Genomic DNA, 20,968 nt, shown 5'->3' with positions numbered 1-20,968 from the left:
AGTGGCATAACTAGATGTTACTGGGCCCCACAGCAAAATAATTTGAGGGTCCCCCAAACTCTCATCACCAATATATATTAAAATGAATTTATTAAACCCTGAGGATGGAGAAGTCCGAATCTGAAAATCCAACATCTCAAACCTGTCGAAGTTGAATATAAGTCAATGGGAGAAGTCCCAATGATTTTTTTGATATGTGCTGGGTTTTGTGCAACACCCTGAAGTATTCAGAGTTTTCAGGTGAAAATTACGAAAAAAAAAGTGAAAAACCGTGAAAATTTGATTATTTTTTCCCGCAAAGCAAATTTTCGGGAAAATGTTATAATAAATAAGCGTTAAAACCTGAGCGGATTTGATCGGAGTTTGTAGCAGAAAATATTGTGATAAATTTGGAATTTGATAAATAACCCACAAAGCGTTTTTTTTTTAAATATTACAGGAATTGACATAGAGTTGGAGTATACCAGGCTTGCACCCACCGGATATCCTCTGCTACTCCTCTGCCGGCCAGACACTGAATCAGGGGTGTAACTACAGAGGAAGCAGACCCTGTGGCTGCAGGGGGCCCCAGTAGGTATAGGGGGCCCCATGAGGCCCTAGGCTACTTAATGAGCAACTTCAACATATATTGGTAAAACAGGAAAACCTCTGGATATGTTGGGGGCCCTAAAATTAATTTGCTGTGGGGCCCAGTAACATCTAGTGACACCACTGCCCTGAACATATTGCATAGAGCTGATCCATATGTTCTGGTCCAAGAATCTTCTCCATGCTTAGCTGACCTCTGCCCACTGTACTTATCCTGCTTTATAATGTAAGAATGCCAATCTTTGTGCACAATGCTGAATAACGGAAGCAGGAATCAAGCCAAAATCTGATAATTATAGTGATATGAGATGTTAAAACAAAGTAGCATTATAAATCCCATGTAAAAACCAGCCTCTTGCTAATAAATAAGAGAAGCAAAGGGCAATGCTTATAAGAGACCATTACTGTCCAACTGTGTGTGGCCTGGCTCAAAGAATTTATATAGAGCCACATTTGAAGTTATTTTCTTCCTTCCCTTATACAATTACTTATACCGCGAGTGGAGGGCGGGTTAGGGTCGGGGAAAACCCGACCAGCGCATCACTAGTGCCAAGCCTGCGTCTCCCGATGCATGTTGGGCAATGTAGTTTTTGTTTAACAATTTGCCGACTGCCAAGTTTAACGTAAGACTACAATAACCAGCATGCAATGGGACTGACTGGTGTAGAAGTTGGGAGTTACCAGATTTTGGGATCTGTATTCTCGCATTTTCCGGTGACTTTGCTGAATTTCAGACAATTTTGGGGCAAAAATCTGCTGGCCACCAAAATGTCTAGAGGCTGAACGGTTTTACCAATATTTATTGAAACTGTAACTGTATTCGGGCCTCATGGGTTCCCTACACCTCCCGAGCCTCCTCTGTAGTTACGTCCCTGTGAAGGGGGCGAATCTTTCAAATGATTGAAAAAGGCGTATTTTCACATATATTTATTTATTTTTTAGCATTTTTTTCACTGCACATGTTGTTTTATTTTGGGCTGCTTTTGAAGTGCCTCTTTTGGGCTGGTTTTGTAGGTGACTGGGTTTTGAAAATTAGATCTGGTGCCAGTCCATGGTTAGAGGGGAGGCTGCATCTGTAGGGAAGCCATAAAATGATTTAAATGAGCTCTGTTGTGGTATTGTGTGAGGCAAACAATGAGGCTCCATCTGTGCAGGCAACATGGCTCTGAATGACGGGAAAATGGGCAGATAGGGCTAATCAAATGGGACGTGATAACCCCTTAAATTGGGAAGGAAATCTCCCTTCTGTTTGTTTCCCGGTTACATCAGTGCAGCTCTATGGGCTGGACCGGAGCCCCTGCAACGTCCCACACCCACCCCTCAGTGCTGAACTTGAGTCCGCCCATGTCTGTTTTACCCTACTGATCGGGATAGGGTTTCCTTACTGTGCCTGCTGTGCTGGGGGGAGACAATTGTGTCCGGGACGTTGCACTTTTCCTGAAGCCCCATACGAATGAAGCGAGGGAACGGGAGCCGAGTGGAGCATCGGGAGGACTATGGATACCAGTGAGGATCTAGTTTGAAAGCTCTTTTTGGTTTTACTGGGGACGATTGAGCAAAATGCTAGTGACACGTGAGTTTCTTTTCTCATTGAGATCATATTGCACGTGGTGGCCCGCGGGCCGGGAGCCAGCCAGGCGAGTGCTGTTTGTGACTGGTACATCACCTTATATATATCAGACTGCTGGGGACATGTGACAGAGGAATGAGAAGGAAGGGGCGCAGACCCTGCGGCTGCTCTGGTGCCCAGGTGTTAGTATAGGGGGTCCTGGCTGATTGGGGGGTCTTTAAATATTATTTCACCCTCTCAAACACACATTGGGCTGATCAGGGGTCAGTAAGACATTCTGCAGTATGTATGTTGCTGAACTACAATTGTCTTGCCGCCCACTGTGAGTTGTTGGTGTTTGTAGGTTACAGTGACCTGATGGGGCTGCAGGTTGCCTTTACAGATTCGTCTACTTTGCACCAGATGTATCAGCTTGTGTGCCCCCTCTATAGGCATTGCAGCCACCTTCATACCAGCTAAATAATGTACAGAGAAGCCACTTGTTTGATTTGGGATTAGATTTTAGTCCCCTGGTTAAACAAACTGCTCCGAATCTGCAAATGTTCCTCTGCTGGCTGCCGTTGTGCAGCTGCGACTATCTGCCCCATGCCTATATACTGACATAGGGGCAATTGTTGTCTTTTAAAATGTGTGTCTGTTGCAATGTCAAATACTGTATACTGCTTAATTACAGTCGTGACATTTACACCATTGTTTGCACTTGGTACTCACATCTACTAGTAGTGATGGACAGGTGTGCACTGGACACTTGCTCTTGTACTACCTTCAAAGATGCATCTGGCACAAGGAAGAAAACACGCGGGGCTCCTGAAGTTCCATCTGCCTGTAGGTGCTCCTGATTTGTGAGTTGCACCCTCAGGTGTCCCGTTCACAGCCAGGCACATTGTGGGCAAAATAAATGTATATATATACATATATATACATATATATATATATATATACACATACATACAGATAAAGCCAGCTTGGTTTGTGTGTTTAAAGGTGGCCATAGACGTAGTCGTCAAACCAGCGAATCTCCCCGATATGCCCACACTGAAGTAGGCGATATTGGGCTGATCCGATCGTGGGCCCTAGGGCCTAACGATCAGATCATAATGGATCCAATACGGACGGTCGGATCTCGAGACCGCATAGATGCATAGATGCGGCAGCGATCCGATGGAATATATTAAGCTGCCCGATCGGGATCTGCCCGACTTTCAGTGCCTGTTACTGCACTGTGTTTATAAATGAGCCACATTGTCTTATTACAGAGAAAGCATATAAGTCAAAAACAAATCTATTTGGTTGAGATTTTGCCGGTGGGTTTTTTTCCCCAGAGACCAAGCCTGGTTAGACTTCTGGGGTAGTGACTGCTAAAGCTGCTGAATAAATTATTATTGGACTTTCTGTTGGTGACTGAAGTTGTATTTTCTGTTGTCACTGATTGCTGCTGAAAGCTGTTTGATTTCAAAATAAACGGACTGTTTTTCCTTCAACTTGGAGTGGCCTGCATTTATGGTGCAAACCCTGCTGTGATCCCCTTAACGTTCACAATTCATATATTTATCCAAATATAAATGATCAATCCTTATGGGAAGCAAAACCAGCCTATTGGGTTTATTTAATGTTAACACGATTTTTTAGAAGACTTAAGACATGAAGATCCAAATTACGGAAAGATCCATTATTTGGAAAGCCCCAGATCCTGAGCATTCTGGATAACAGATCATATACCTGTTTATATATAAAATCATATTACAATAATTTACATATAGTCACACAAGACACTGGTACATTCCCATAAGCAAAAGTGCCCTATGTTCATGTTGCTATAGGAACATTAATCCATCATTTTAATAATTTAAAAAAAGGGATATCGGTTAACTAATGGTTTTATCTGTAAATGATTTTGTCTGCCTTGATTCTATGTTTAATTTCTTCACTGATAACATATTGTAAGTTTATTCCTCGTTTTACTTGCAATGAAATATTCTAAATTTTAACTGTTGAAGCCTCTTTTGTACATGAGCTAACTGATTTCATGTTTATGTTCACGTTTTGAATGTAAATACAAGGTTTATATAAGATGTAATATTCCTGTTATTTTGTTGCTGATTAAATCCTATGCTGTACCATTCAAATTCATTGTTTGTAAATATATTCACCCACAAACGGTAACATTCCTAAATCTGGTCCAAATCCCTCCATGACGATTCCCAAGCCACTCCCTAATAGGAACTGTTGCCACTTATTTCATAGCAGTTTGTTGTGCCCCATGGCTCAGTCTTCCCTCCACACCCCTAATTTGCATATGCAGAGTCGGATTCGGTTGGGCCGGGCAGAAGTATTCGGACAAATCCTGCTGAAAAAGGCCAAATCCTGGCTGAACCGAATCCTGGATTCGGTGCATCCCTAGTAAAAATGCACCTTTATTATTTTCCCACCACACTTCTGACTTGTCAAAGAGAAGTTTTTAACATTGGCACATATGGCTGCTTCTAGATTTTTGTTTGACACACTGTTAGGAGCATTGTGCATTAAAGGAGAACTCAACCCCCCACTAATAAAACCCCTAACCCCGAACCCTACATAGTCCCCCCTCTCTGCTCCCCCCCCTTGCAAGAGCCGGAAGATGGCGCCCACGAGCTCCGCTGCGCTTACTCTACACCTATAAGCGAGTAAAGAATAAGGGGCACTTATAGGTGTTATCACCTATGCCGGAGGGGGGGATTATGTAGGATTCTGGGTAGGGGTTTTATTAGTGGGGGGTTTGAGTTCTCCTTTAAATAGCATACACTTTCAAATACATCCCTTGTTCAAGTACTTCGTAAGAAGGATGCTGTGATTATCTTAAAGGCAATTATGCCGAATGGAATGAACTACATTAATGCTCAAAGGCAGTTTTAGGCATCCTTGCATTCTCCAAAATGGTCACAAGGTGACGCTTTGGTTGAGCTAGAAGCGATCAGCAGTAATATAAGTCATACCTCAGTATAAGAACAGTTCTGCAAAGTTAAAGGACGTGTCAACCAAAAAAAAAATGTTTAGCCTAATAAAACACAACACAATTATAACCAAATTTGCAATATGAATTTATTAAAAAATGGTTAGTTTTAAAATTTATTTGTACATGTAATTGCTATTGAAAGCAGCATTTGCTCAACATCTAGTTGTTACTTTTTAAACAATGTTATAAAAGCCTCATCCAGCAAGACAGGTCTATTAATCCATTGGCTTGTGTTACATTGTTTCAAAAGCCAGAGCCACCAGGGCAGAGAATTGAAAGGGACAAACACTGCTTTCAAAAGCAATAAAAACAACTTAAAATCCACACAAAATTTGTAATGAATATATATTGCAAAGTTGCTTCGAATTATGTTTTATTTTATTAGCCAAAAAATTATTTTTTGGCTTGACGTCCTTTAAAGGAAGATAGACAACAAAGCAGCATAACATGTACACGGTACAGGTATGGGATCTGTTATCCGGAAACCTGTTATCCAGAAAGCTCCGAATTACAGAAAGGCTGTCTCCCGAGACTCCATTTTATCCAAATAATCCACTTTTTTAAAAATGATTTCCTTTTTCTCTGTAATAATAAAACATTAGCTTGTACTTGATCCCAACTAAGATATAATTAATCCTTATTGGAAGCAAAATCAGTCTATTGGGTTTATTTCATGTTTACATGATTTTCTAGTAGACTTGAGGTATGAAGATCCGAATTACGGAAAGATCCGTTATCCTGAAAATCCCAGATCCCAAGCATTCTGGATAACAGGTCCCATACCTGTACCAAGAAGAAGAAACAAATGTGGCTGCATTAAGGAGCCTAAATGATTTTTTTTTTAAAAAAACAGCCTGTTCTGTTCAATTGATCATTAGCTTTTTACAAAAAATAAAATAAAAAATGTGGTTGTTTGTGTTTATTAGTCAGCAATTTAAAGGCAACAGCCATACTCTGCTATATTTATACACATAAAAATATATCGGTAGTATTGAATGAAATCAATCAGAAATCACAATGTTTCTAACACAAGTCAGTGTAATATGCATCCAATTAAATAAATGGTCAAGGAAGCCCATAAAAAAAATCTGAGGTGTATATATATATATAAAAAGCTGTATTCCCATAGTCTCTGAGCTTCCAAGATATTTATGTGACAAAAATGGTAGGGAATATTAGAAAAATCTCAATTTAGTGGGTAAAATACTCTTTTACATGAGATGTATAAACAACAAAGCTTTATGAACATGCTTTTTATTTGACACATGTTTTACACCAGTTGGTGCTGGTGCTCCGTTTTTGGATTTTAGCAGCTAATCGGTTGCTGGGGTCCAATTTACAGCGGCACACAGCCAGTGGTTTGAATGAAAGACTGGGAAATGAACAACTATATCATTCTAGTCTCACAGTGCAATAGTTTTTTGGCTGCTGGGGACAGTGACCCCGAGTTGAAAGCTGTAAAGAGGCAGTAGAGGGAGGCAAATCATTTAAGAACAAAAAAAATGAAGGGGTGGTTCACCTTTAATTTATAGCCATTATAGAATGGCTAATTCTAAGCAACTTTTCAAATGGCCTTCATTTTTTCTTTTTTAAAGTTTTTGCATTATTTGCCTTTTTACTCTGACTATTTCCAGCTTTCAAATGTAGGTCGCTGACCCCATCTAAAAAAACAAATGCTCTGTAAGGCTGCAAATGTATGGTTATTGTAACTTTTTATTACTCCTCTTTCTATTCACGCCATCTCCTTTTCATATTCCAGTCTCTCATTCAAATCAATGCATGGTTGCTGGGGTAATTTGGACACTAGCAACCAGATTGCTGAAATTGCAAAGTGGAGAACTGCTGAATAAAATTTGTAAATAACATTGTCCCAGAATATCCCGCTCTACCTGATGCTAAATGTTAATTTAAAGGTGAACAGCCCCTTTAGGAACACCCGCAGAGTTGTTAAGATTGGGACATTCTATAACTTGCTAAAAGTTAACTCAAAGGTGAGCTGTCCCTTTAATAAGGATACCCTCATTTAGTGCATAGCACATTATTTCACAGTACAGGTATGGGACCTATTATCCAGAATGCTCGAGACCTGGGGTTTTCCAGATAACGAACCATTCCATAATTTGCATCTTCATACCTTAAGGGGCAGATTTACTAAAGGTCGAATTTCGAAGTTAACAAAAACGTAGAAATCCGACCCTCGAATTGAAATCCTTCAACTTTGAATATAGAAGTCAAAGGATTTTTAGCGTATTCGATCGATTGAATAGAAATCATTCGATCGAACGATTAAATAGTTTGAATCGAACGATTTGAACGATTTTTAGCGATCGATCGAAGGATTTCTATTCGATCAAAAAAATCTTAGAAAAGTGCTGTGGAAGGTCCCAATAGGCTAACATTGCACTTCGGTAGCTTTAATTTGGCGAAGTATGAATTCAAAGTTTTTTTTAAAGAGACAGTACTTTGATTATCGAATGGTCGAATATTCAAACGATTTTTACTTCGAATCGAAGTCAAAGTAAATTCGAAGTCGTATTCTCCTATTCGATGGTCGAAGTATTTACTTCGAAATTCGAACTTTTTTAACTTCGAAAATTCACTTGAGCTTAGTAAATCTGCCCCTAAGTGTACTAGAAAATCATTTAAATATTAAGTAACCCCAATAGGTTGATTTTGCTTCCAATAAGGATTCATTATATCTTAGTTTAAATTAAGTACAAGGTACTGTTTTATTATTACAGAGAAATAGGAAATCCGATTTAAAAATGTGAATTATTTCAATAAAACGGAGTCTATGGGGGATGGCCTTTCCGTAATTCGGAGCTTTCTGGATAATGGGGTTCTGAATAAGGGATCCCATACCTGTACTGTATAAAAGACGGTTGGTGTGTGATCACAAACTACAGTGCAAGGATTAGCCAACATGAAACTAAAATCATTTCAGCTCAGCTCCAGTGAAGTTTTACATATGCGGCCTCTTGAATTTTACCTGCGCTGCATCTTGACAATGCGCCACGACTCTGACAGAAGTTTGTTATTACTACACTTGAATTGTGCATAAACAGCCAGAGTGCTGAGAAACCCCACAACAAATAAAAGGACTTGGCACACCGCTGGCGCATGAGAAAAGAGGAAAACAAAATGGTTGGCAGCAGCTCTGCGTAGAAGCAGCATTCCTAATCACTTGTTTGCTTCTTTCGGTCGTATGATTTACTGCTATTCCTGAGTCAGATGCAGCATCGCGAATCCTTTTTAATGCACAAGCCCGCTGCTAATGTATCTCTTTAAAACAAAACGTATTTTTGGGATTCACCAGAAGCAAGCATCAAATCATGTTAAAAATCTGTTTCCAGGCCACATTGCTTTGTAGTAGGAATTCTGAAGAGAGATGCCAATATCAAAGCAAGGTTCAGGGGTAGCACTTCAGGAAGAATGGAACGTCGGGAAGTACAGGTATGGGATCTGTTATCCGGAAACCCATTATCCAGAAAGCTCAGAATTAGGGAATGACCATCTCCTATAGACTCCATAACATTCGGGCCAAATTCCAAAGTAGTGGATTCAGCACATCGTTACAACAAAACTAAATGGTACGCGTATGGCTGGCTGATCCTGAGGAAGATATAATGGAGTTCATCCCCAAGATGATTACAAAAGTGCAGTAGTGCCAACATGAATCAGCTGTGCTGAAAGTTAAAAAGGAACTTAAAGGAGAAGGAATACCATTTTACACTTGGGGGTGCCAAAAGTTACTCATCCCCAAGTGACTACTTTTACTTACCTAACGTTGAGGCACGGATAAAATTTCACTTTTTTCACTAAATCAGAGTGCTGCTGAAATACCTTCTTGAATATGGATTAGAACAGGGCAGACAGAGTCACGGTTGGCACCCGACGCGACAAAAAGCTGTGATAGTGTTTGTTCACCACTACCTTGTCTTTGTGGTACTTTTACTTACCTGACACCCAAGGCCGGTACTCCTATCAGCAGAAAATAGCACCGAGTCAGGGTTCTTCTAGCGAGCACCACGGAGAGATCCTCTTCCTGCTTCTTCGGTTTTCAAATTTCCCAGGGCAGACACATGCGCAGTAGAGCGAAATAGCTGGCTTTTTTGTTAAAGTTTGGCTTCTCGCTCTACTGTGCATGTGCAGCCATTAGAAGACCCAAACAAGCAGGATGAAAATCGATCCATGGTGCTCGATAGAAGAACCCTGGGTGACCCCTGTGACAAGTTTGAAATCATGGATCATTGCTGCTATTGACAAGCTGAAACTTTAGGTTCAGTATGTAAAATATGGTATTTTTAGCCACATTTCTTTTTAGGGTTTAGTTCTCCTTTAAGTCTGAAACAAAGCAGTTGTTACAGTCTGACACAGTATTTCCTAGAAAAGCTTCAAGTCAAGGAGCATGCTCAGTAGGGGCGGAAAACTGCTGCTGAGAAATGTATAAGCTAACGGACCAAACATTGAATTCTTCAGAGCCTGGTGGTCAGCATTCCTCATACAAAGCAAATATGAGACCCCCATTAGTTACTTCTAAAATAAGTTTCTTTATTCTTTGAGTATGCAAGGGAAGTACTGGTGACAAATCAGACACAGTTCCAGTGAGAAATGTGGAATTGTCTGGAGAGAGTGGAGAAAACTTACGGAAGAATATTAGGAAAGTAAGACTAAAATAGCAACTGAAATAACAGCCACAGCGGCCTGTGTAAATATTTGCACAGTAAGATAACGAATGAAAGACGTTGCAGGAATTGAAGATGAGTCCCACACAAAATAAGTGGGGGGGAAAATACTTGTTTATTTATTAAGGGATACGTGAGCGCAAATTTTGAATGAAAAAAGGCTTTTGACTATAATTTTCTTTGGCTGAACATGTGGAGCAGGAGCACTGTCAGTGTCTTTTATTTCAGATGATGCTGTAGGCATACAGGACACAGTGATCAAGACAGACTGAAGATCTACTGGTTATAGTTGGTAGATGGCACATACACACATATATATATATATTTATATATATACAGATACATAAAAGACAAGGTTTAAAACGACACATTCATCAGGTTTAACAGTCTGTCAAAGTGAAACTGCCTAATATTTTAGCTGATCCAGAGGAAGGCAAAATTTCCTATATAATGCACTCGGGGTGGGGCTCAGTGTAACTTCTATAGGGAAATCAGATCAGTCCCCTTTTTATAAAGCTAAGCACATTATCCACATGTACTCCAAGGCCAGTCTCCATCGGGGATTCACCAAGCGCCTGGGTGAGAATGAGCTACCTCAGCGGGTGAAGGATGATGACACATTCAAGCTTCTGCTTAGACAAGTGGAGAAACAGGTAAGGAGGAAAAGGTGCTCTTTAAAGAAACAGTTCAGTGTAAAAATAAAAGCTAGTAGTATAGATAGTATTTACATAATAAAAAATGTTTCTAATATAGTTAATTACCCAAAAATGTCACGTATAAAGGCTGGAGTGACTGGATGTCGAACAGAACATTACTTTGTGCTTTTCAGCTCTCTAACTCCGAGTTAGTCAGCAACTTTAAGGGGAGCCACATGGTACATATCTGTTCAGTGAGTTTGCAATTGATCCTCAGCATGCAGCTCAGAATCAAAAACAACAATTATGATCCATGTGCCCCCCCCCACCTCAAGTCACTGATGGGTTATTCGAACCAAAAACCACAGATCGCTATCAGGCGCTGACCAAGAACATCAGGAATCCGGCACAATTATCATCAAAATTCGGCTTTTATTCGCACATAAAAAGGGTGCGCCTGACAGCGATCTGTGGTTTTTGGTTCGGATGTAATAACCGGTGAGGAGTGACCGGCTTATCGCGAGAGCTGCGATCAAGCAGGAAGGCATGTTGGTCCGGGTGAGCTCCGCCATTGACGCTCCGTGAGTAAAACACTGATTGGTTATTGCCTAGTAAACAATCAGTGGAAACCAAGAGAGCTGAAAAGCACAAAGTAGTGTTCTGTATTATGTTACACATCAATCACTCCAGCCTTAATACATTACATTTTTGACTAACTATATTGCAAAATTTTTTATTTTGCACAATTTATCTATTTACCCAGTTTTTATTTTTATGCTGAACAATGCCTTCAACTGTATCCTTGCCCCTGTGACTGTCACATTCATATAAAGAAGATGAACATGTTTATTAGTGCTCAGTTGCACTGGTATATAAGGGATGCGTCTGCCCAGCTGGTGCTACATTACAGACTGCAGGCAGTTACAGCGATGTACAATAAGGATCAATAGACTGCTCTTACATACTTCACCAGCTGTCTTTTACACCTGCGGGTATCCTTCTATTACACAGACCTGAAAGCCACTCAAACTATTTATAAAGCATTAAAGCTTTGCCAGAGGAAGGCAAAAAAAAAAAAAAACATTTGAAGCCTCTCCAATTTGCATCAGAGGGGGAAAAAAATCCTTCCTGACTCCAAAATGGCAATCGGACTAGTCCATGGATCAACTTGTACTATGAGCTATCTTCCATAACCCTGAATTCCCTCACTTGCTAAATAGCCATCCAACCCATTCTTAAAGCTATCTAATGTATCAGCCTGTACAACTGATTCAGGGAGAGAATTCAGCAATTCTTTTAACCCTTAAAGGAATAGTTCAGCATGAAAATGAAAACTGTGTAAATAGATAAAAAAATGTTTCTAATATAGTTAGTTGGGCAAAAATGTAATGTATAAAGGCTGGAGTGACTGGATGTCTAACATAATAGCCAGAACACTACTTCCTGCTTTTCAGCTCTATAACTCTGAGCTAGTCAGCGATTTGAAGGGGAGCCATATGGTACATTTCTGTTTAGTGAGTTTGCAATTGATCCTCAGCATTCAGCTCAGATTCAAAAACAACAGATATGACCCATGTGGACCCCTTCAAGTTACTGCCTGGTAAACAGGGTAACCAGTCAGTGGAAACCAAGAGAGTTGGAAAGCAGGAAGACATTCAGTCACTCCAGCTACATACATTTTTGCCTAACTAACATTTTTTATTTTGCACAGCCTATCTATTTACCCAGTTTTTATTTTTACACTGAACTGTTCCTTTAAAAAGACCCCTCGGCCCGCCCCAATCCCCTGTAAACTTAGCTTTTGTCCTGTTTGGAAATCGCCGCGCCGTGGCCCGCCTCCTTTTACGTCATAACCCCTTTGACATCACACCCACCCCTTTTTGTACCCGCCCCCCACCAGCCAGTAAAAAAATTTAGCAATAGGTGCCAACCCTAATAGTCGCCTTGGCGGCTTTTCTGAAGAGGCGTGCCAGCGGTGTTTCGGTAAGTTGTTTTTTAATAAAGACTTTGCGATTTTAATGTTATATATATCTTGGTGGGTTTTTTTTTTCATTCTATACATACGAATTTTTAAAAAAAAATAAATTGGCATTGCTGGTCCTTTAAAGGAGAAGCAAACCCAAAAGTTAAAAAACCCTTACCCCCCTACCCTACATAGATCCCTCCTCCTGCCCCCAACTTAAGTGTTACCCTGTGCAAATGCCCCTAAGTCTTTACTTACCCCTCAGTGCAGATTCTTTCCAGTGGAGTTCACGGCAGCCATCTTCTTCTCTTCGGTAATTTTCGGAATGAGCGAAGTGGCACATTTGCAATTTTCTGTCTCGCGACAACTGCGCATGCGCCGAAACTCATGAAAATTGCTGAAGCGCCCGTCTCATTCCAAAGATTACCAAATCGGCTAAAGATGGCGCTCGTGAACTCCGATGCCTGCATCTGCACCGAGGGGTAAGTATAAAGTTAGGGTAGTAACACTTAGGCTGGGGGGGGAGGGGGTCTATGTAGGGTAGGAGTTTTTAACTTTTGGGTTTGCTTCTCCTTTAAGTGACACCTGTCTAACTCACTTTACTGGTATATGCAGAGAATGCCAATGAGAGCAAATATCGATGCTTTCCTATACAAAGAGGTCTGTGGATCTTGTGGGCTAGCTGATGCCTCAAGATACCTGTGCCTGCTGTTTTGATAAAACATTTACATATGTAGTGGTGTTGTGGCTGGGAAAACACTAGCAGGACGGTAAATATCTCCCAGAGACCCAGCTTATGAGCAGAATAACAGACGCTGTGAGTGAGTCATACCCTGGGGAAGTGATGTCACTACGTAGGGGGAGGGGGGCTCTCTGCTCAGGGGTAAAGCAGGAAGTGGGTGTGTGTGAGAGACTGCTGTGAAGGAATATACTCCTGCGCTAATTGCTTTGGAGCTTGAGGAGATAAACCATACTGTTCTTTTGAACAAAGTGTGTCATTTCTTGTTACCAATACGTTACTATGCTCTGCAAAACTCTGCTGTGAATAAAGCATTCAGTTTGCCTGGATATCATTGACCTTCTGCTGTGAAATATATGTCCCATACCTGTATATATTAAATACATGGTGGTCTGTCTGGAGAATGAAAACAACACTGGTTTAAAGTGAACTATGTTAACTAGTTATCTACGACTAGTATGTTATAGAATGGCTAATTCTAAGCAACTTTTCAATTCACCTTCATTATTTTTTATAGTTGACTGCATCTAAAAACACATGCTCTGCAAGGCCACAACTGTATGGCTATTGCCATTTTATATAAAACATCTTAATATGCAGACCCTCTCCTTTGCATGTTCCAGTCTCTTAATCAAATCGGTGTGTGGTTGCTAGGATAACTTGGGCCCTAGCAACCAGATTGATGAAACTGCCAACTGGAGAGGTGCTGAATAAAAAGCGAAATAACTCAAAAGACACAAATAATAAAAAATGAAAACCAATAGCCAATTGTCTCAGAATATCACCCTCTACATCCTACTAAACGTTAACTCAAAGGCAAACAACCCCTTTAATTAAACTCTCGTTATATTGCAAATTTGAATTTGGACCCTAGCAACCGGATTGATGAAATTGCCAAGCGTAGAGCTGCTGAATTAGATTCTAAATAACCACAAATAATAAATAACTGAAATCCAACTGCAAATTGTCTCAGAATATCACTCTCTACATCATAGATAGGGTAACGTGGACCCTAGCAACCAGATTTATGAAATTGCCAAGTGTAGAGCTGCTTTTTTAGAAGCTAAATAACCCCAAAACCACAAATACTAAAAAATTGAAATCCAACTGCTACTGTTTTTGTCTCAGAATATCACTCTCATGCAAAAAGTTAATTTGAAGGTGAACAACCCCTTTAATTAAACTGTCATTGTAATGCAAATTTATCTGGGCCCAGACTGATGAAATTGCAAACTGAAGAGCTGCTAAATAAGAAGCTAAATAACCCAAAAACCTAAAAGAATAAATAATTAACCCCAGCTGCATATTGTCTCAGAATATAACTCTCTACATCATATGGAAAGTTAATTCAAAGGTGAACAACATAAAATACATACAACATTTTTAGGATTGAGACTTCAACTGGTGTAGTAATATGTTTCATCAGTAGATAGAGCTATTGTAATATAAACTGATTGTAGTTTTAGCACACAGAGCTCTGTGCTTGATAAAGGAAAGTAAAATAACAACTTTTACATGGGTTCATCTTAGTGAAATTCATCCTACAACGGCTTGAATTGGCACTTTCTGTTTCCTCGTTGCACTAATGGTTATTTAACCACTAAACCACCCAGGTACAGAAGATCGAGCAGAAATACGAGATGCAAGCAGATAAGATGATGAGAGCAGCAGCAAAGGATGTGCACAGGTTACGAGGGCAGAGCAGCAAGGAGCCTTTGGAGGTGCAGTCATTCAGGTGAGTCTAATGAAATACACCTATGGGATTTGTATTATGTAAAGTGCTGTATTACTATATGCCTCAGGGTGTTATGCCAGGAGAACCCAGAATGTACACAAGGGATGTAAGAGGAATTAAAATAGGCTTTCACTGAAGTTTGGCCCTGCTTATTGTATAGTTCTTTACACCTCTATGCCATGTGCGACTATAAAAATACATTTTAAAAAATAAAGACAAATCAAAAGATTAGGCCAATCTTTAACATACAGGTATGGGACCTGTTATTCAGAATGCTCGGGAAACGGGGGTTTTCCAGAGAATGGATCTTTCTGTAATTTGAATCTTCATACCTTAAGTCTACTAGAAAATTATGTAAACATTAAATAAATCCAAATAGGCTGGTTTTGCTTCCAATAAGGATTCATTATATGTTAGTTTGGATCAAGTTTGGATTATTACAGAGAAAAATTTAATCATGTTTAAAAATTTAGATAAAATGGAGTCTATGGGAGATGGTGATTCCGTGATTCGGAACTTTCTGGATAATGGGTTTCCGGATAACAGATCCCATACCTGTATTAAGAAATGATTTAAAGGTGAAATCCCATTTTAACTTCTTCCAAATAAAACCCTCTCTCCATATATAAAACACTTGTTTTTATTGTTTGAAAAGTCTGTGGTATAATCCTTCTCTACAGTGCAAAATCCAGGGGTCTGCTGAGACACTGGTCACGGAAGATGCCAACCAGTAGCTCCTCATATTCTTTAGGCTGAGTTTAAGGACTGTCTCACAAGATACTCTATATACAGACTACAGAAGTCGCAGTACTAGGATGATTAGTCATTTATTCAGATTTGCATTACATGGCAGCTCAGAAACCAGTATGATTTGCAGTAGGAATCATTAATCAGCTCTGAGCACCAACTTCTATGACAGACAAACCTTACTTTCTGCTTGATGATTTTTGAGGACCCCTAAGGCTTGGCCTCTCACGCTGAGCACATGCAGTGCCACTGACACAAAAAGTTCAGCCCGTGTTTACAACTTTGAAAGCCTGGATCATAACAGTTGTGGGACTAATTAACTTGTGTTTAACGGGGACATCCATGGTTGATGGGCTCCCATGACTAAAAAGGTGGCTAACAGGCTTTTCCTGTGAAAAATAGCCATCTTACAAAGTGATGCGTTTAACCAGACTTTAGTAAAGCAGCTTTCACAAGAATGTCATAGTAGAAGCTGGAATGTACAAGCCTACACCTCAATGTTCCAGTCCCTAACTGGCACAGTTAACCAGGGTCCTACCCCAAAAAACGATCTACTTGTCAGTGCCACAGCTTCCCTTTCCTGACTTTCCTGACTGACTCTCACCAATTTTCCTAATTTCGACATCCTCCTACCTAGTCTGGCTCTGAAGTCCGTCCTGCCTGTTGACCTTCATAGGCTAAAGAGGGAGTCTGTTGCTCCTCACTGCCTTACAACCTTAAGGGTTGGTGCCACCTGCTGACTGAACTAAATATTACCTTAAAGGAGAAGGAAAGGTTAAAAAAAAGTAAGCTTTTTAGAAAGGTCTATATAAATATACCAGTAAACCCTCAAAGTAATGCTGCTCTGAGTCCTCTGAGTAAAAAAGGATTTCTTTCCTTCTATTGTGTATACATGGACTTCTGTATCAGACTTCCTTCTTTCAGCTTAAACCTCTAGGGCTTGTGCTTGGACTTGAGCATGCTTAGTTTGCTCCTCTCCCCCTCCCTCCTTCCCTCCCTGCTGTAATCTGAGCCCGGAGCTATGAGTGGGCAGGATGAGACTCAAGCAGGAAGTTATGTTACACCAAGCTAATATGGCAGCTGCTATCGTAAACAAACAAAACGAGAGCTTCTAGAACTGTTTACTTATAAAAGATAAAGCATTCTACAGAAAAAATATAGTGGTATAGCTTGCACTTTTGTGGTTAATATATTGCCAATAATCTGCCTCAGTAGCTTTCCTTCTTCTTAACTATTTACATGAATTAAGTCTATATTTCACCTTCTTACATCTGGACTGGTAGAGCAAGTTCCAGGGGCAGCTCTTTTCAGCCCCTAACAAAGTGCTCTCTGAGGCAAGGTTTTCACTTTTCCCAATCAGAGAAATTGCAATGGCAAAATCTGTTATATGTGCAGCTCCAATTCATGCATTTGTTTTGTGTTTCAGAGAGAAGATGGCATTTTTCACTCGGCCAAGAACGAACATACCTACACTCACAGCAGATGATGTTTAATAATCACCATAAAGTATTTTATGTTCTTTTTTTTCGGTTCTGAGCACCATGGCAAAGGAAATGCAGCCTGGTGAAGCTGAAAATGTAATTGTGTGGTGTAATGAAGTTACAGAGTTTCATGTCACTTATTATTTTGCATTGCAATAACCAGCAGAGTAACACTGGCTTGAGGTACGACAACACAAGTGGACATTTTTATTTTTATCGTCGTGATTACAAAACCAGCATTCCTTTTCCACGTCTGTATAGCTTGTATATTTAGAGCTGTATTTTCAAATGAACCATTTCAGATGTTGTGTGTGTGCAAAGTATAACTTTTGTACAGTCCGCTTCAGAGATTTGTAATGCAATAAAATTCTATTAAAATGGGCTACTAGAAAAAAGGAATAATTCACGCAACTTTTTGGACATTAACTATTTTGTATCGGATGTTTTAGCAAATTCGTGCTATATCATAAATGCTAAATAGACAATTTTATGATATAATACAGTTTGGAATATATTTTGAAATGCACTTACCACATTGTGGCCCCCATGGAAAGACAAATGAAGAAAAAAAATCAGTTACCGGTTCCTTAAATTGGTCTAAAATATTATGTGATGAACATTTTAGTGGTGCCTAGTTACGGTCAAATGCAATTTTTGGTAATAAAAGCTTATTTTCAATCCGTGTTTGAATGTGACTTTCTGTTCTGCTGGCATGGGTGGATTCTAGGATTTGGGGTTATATTTGCCAGATGGCTAAGTACCAGTAAGCAGTGGTGGAACAAGAAGTTTGTGCACCCCATTGTGCACAGACACAAAAAAGAAAAATGGCAGTGCACCCAAACATCTAGGAGACCACACGTGCTTTTATATATAGCGAAACACATTTTATTTCCCATTCTGTACACTTTGTTTGGATTTTATCTTCACTCTCCTATGTAATTAAATGGGTATTTCACCTTTACCTTAACTTGTAGTGTGTTCTAGAATGTCCTATTTTAGCAATGTTTCTTTTATAGTTGAATTATTTGCCCAGCTCCTTCCAACTTTCAGATGGGAGTCACTGACCCCCTTCAGCTGAAAACCCTTCAGCTACAACTTTATTGTTATTGAAACTTTTAATTACTTATCTCTATATTCAGGCCCTCATTTCCCAGTCTTTTATTTAGTCCAGTGCTTGGTTGCATTGATCCCTTACAACCAGTTAGCTGCCAAAATTTAAAAACCATAACAAAACAAAAACATATTGCAAATTGTCTCGGAATATCTATCTCCGCATCATACGGAGGGGGTTATTTACTAAACTCCGAAAGCAAAAATCATGAAAAATTTGTGATTTTTTTTTTTTTTATAAAATCTAAAATCATAATTTTTTTGGAATTTATTAAACCCTGAGGATGGAAAAGTCCGAATCTGAAAATCTGGCATCTCATACCTGTCCAGGTTGCATATAAGTCAATGATTTTTTGATGTGCGCTGGGCTTTTGTGCAATACCCCGAAGTTTTCGTAGTTTTCAGTTGAAAATTCCGAAAAAAAATTGTGAAAATCAGATGAAAAAATTGTGAAAATCTGATATTTTTTTCCCGCAGAGCAAATTTTCAGGAAAATGTAATAATAAATAAGCGTAGAAAAACCAGAGCAGATTTGATCGGAGTTTGTAGCAGAAAATATTGAGATAAATTCAGACTTTGATAAATAACCCCCCCTCAAGTTCATTTAAAGATGAATTGCCCCTTTCTGTTTCCCTTCCTTTGGGCATGGTGGACCTATCAAACCTGCAATCAAATGGAAAGAACAAATACAGTATTTAGAGACAAGCTCCCTGCACACGCCACCTTTTCTACTACACCTCAGGTAGGTCCAGATTGAGAATTAAAATAGGCCCTGGCATTTCAGGTACACAGAGGCCCAATCAGCCCACTCAGAGGCCCAAACAGCCCCCACCAGCCCACTAAATACTGACTTTCTATGGCACCTTATGGCAGCCCCTCTGGCATTTGCCAGACCCCACAGATTGCCAGTCCGGGCCTGACCTCAGGGTATTCCACCAAAGACAAACAAAATCCATAAAACAAGAGACAAATACAATTAAAACATTTAGAATTGTACTGTCTTCTACAGAATAAACCTCCCAGTAAATCCCCCAGAGTTCCCCACAACTGCCACTGTGCTAGTAGTGCCTGCCCACAGCATTGCATGTGGCATTACAAAACACAGGCTTCTAGTGGGCCAGATCAGTGCAGAGATGCCTACTAAAGGGCACACTGACTGCACGATGCACACAAAGTATCAGTAACATTGGATAAGTGTCGTTCTGAGGTTCTGCCTTGTGAGCCTAGGAAGGGGTTTCAAGTTCATTGTAGTCGAAACTTGTTTAATGTATTTTAAAATATTGACATTGTTTTTGTGTCTGCTGGGGAAGAGTGCTGTTAGTTGCTTCTTGTTGCAGGAATGCTGTTCTTTGGCAGGCACTCAAAAAATGGTCAGGATGGAAAGCAAGACACATGGGGGCAAATTCACTAAGCGCTGAAGCGCCGAACGCTAGCGTCAATTCGCTAGTGTTGGTCATTTTCGTTACTTCGTAAATTCACTAACGAACGCTGGCGTAGATTCGCTAGTGTTACTTCGCACCCTTACGCCTTGCGAATTTCCGCTACGGACGTAACTACGCAAATTCACTAACGCGCTCAGTGTACTGAACGCTACCTTTTACGCTAGACTAGATAGCGCAATAGAGTAGATAGGGATTGCTTCCAAAAAAGTTCAAATTTTTTCTAAGTCCCAAAAAACGCTGGCGTGTTTTCTATATTATGGGTGATAGGCTAAAAAAGATCGAGAGTTTTTTTGGGGCTCCCCTCCTTCCCACCTACATTTCCTAACTCATGACAACTTAACTATACAGTGGGCACATGTGTAGGGCAAAAAAAAAATTTTATTTGATGTTTTGAAGGTTTCCCAGGCATTTGTAGTGATTCTATGTATTCCTCCATTGAAATTTGAATTTGGCGCCGTATGCAAATTAACCTTCGCTATCGTAACTTCGCTTCACTTAGCGAATCAACGCTAGTGCAACTTCGCAACCTTACGCTACCCCTGTGCGCAACTTCGGAGTTTAGTGAATTTGCGGAGCGCTGGCGAAACTACGCCTGGCGAAGTGCGGCAAAGCGCGGCGAAGTTGCGCCTGGCGCAACTACGAATCTTAGTGAATTTGCCCCATGGATTTTAACAATGTATTTTAGGCTGCGGAAAGTTCAACATCCACCAAGATACCAATACATCTCTGCGCTAAAAGTGGGTTCAGCAGGTATTGACTGAATCCTTATGCAACCAATAAATGTCTGGGGGGTATTCATTTTTGTCTCACTAAAAAATATTTTTTACCTTCAACAATATGTTGAGTAAACCAAATTATGACAATCTACATATAGGGACCCATTAACTTAGCTCGAGTGAAGGAATAGAGGAAAAATAGTTCGAATTTCTAATGTTTTTTTTTGGCTACTTCGACCATCGAATGGGCTACTTCGATCTTTGACTCGAACGATTCGAACTAAAAATCGTTCGACCATTCGATAGTCTAAGTACTGTCTCGACCCCTAGTTCGCCACCTAAAACCTACCGAGGTGCCATGTTAGCCTATGGGGAAGGTCCCATAGGCTTTCTTATGTTTTTTTGATCGAAGAAAAATCGTTCGATTGATGGATTAAAATCTTTCGTTCAATCGTTCGAATTGCGGTAAATCCTTCGACTTCGATATTTGAAGTTGAAGGATTTACATTCGGCAGTCGAATATCGAGGGTTATTTAACCCTCGATATTCGACCCTAAGTAAATCT

The 20,968-nt window shown here is 40.0% G+C and overlaps 1 protein-coding gene across 2 annotated transcripts; it reads left to right on the top strand.

Annotated features, from left to right (window-relative positions):
- Positions 1–1,929: 1,929 nt before the first annotated feature.
- On the top strand, positions 1,930–17,813 carry LOC121401460 (protein KIBRA-like). Of its 2 annotated transcripts, none has more exons than XR_005966263.1 (3): positions 1,930–2,161; positions 14,786–14,907; positions 17,081–17,813. XR_005966263.1 is itself a non-coding variant. In XM_041586163.1 (3 exons), exons 1-3 carry the CDS (start codon positions 10,369–10,371, stop codon positions 17,145–17,147), a joined length of 309 nt encoding a protein of 102 aa, XP_041442097.1. In that variant the 5' UTR covers positions 9,423–10,368; the 3' UTR covers positions 17,148–17,813. The 2 variants fall into 2 exon arrangements, 1 of the variants encoding a protein (XP_041442097.1); XM_041586163.1 differs by lacking the exon at positions 1,930–2,161 and adding an exon at positions 9,423–10,488.
- The last annotated feature ends 3,155 nt before the right edge of the window (positions 17,814–20,968 follow it).

This window comes from Xenopus laevis, chromosome 3L (genome assembly GCF_017654675.1).
Source record: "Xenopus laevis strain J_2021 chromosome 3L, Xenopus_laevis_v10.1, whole genome shotgun sequence".
NCBI classification, from domain to species: domain Eukaryota; kingdom Metazoa; phylum Chordata; class Amphibia; order Anura; family Pipidae; genus Xenopus; species Xenopus laevis.
This window is presented reverse-complemented; position numbering and strand designations above follow the sequence as displayed.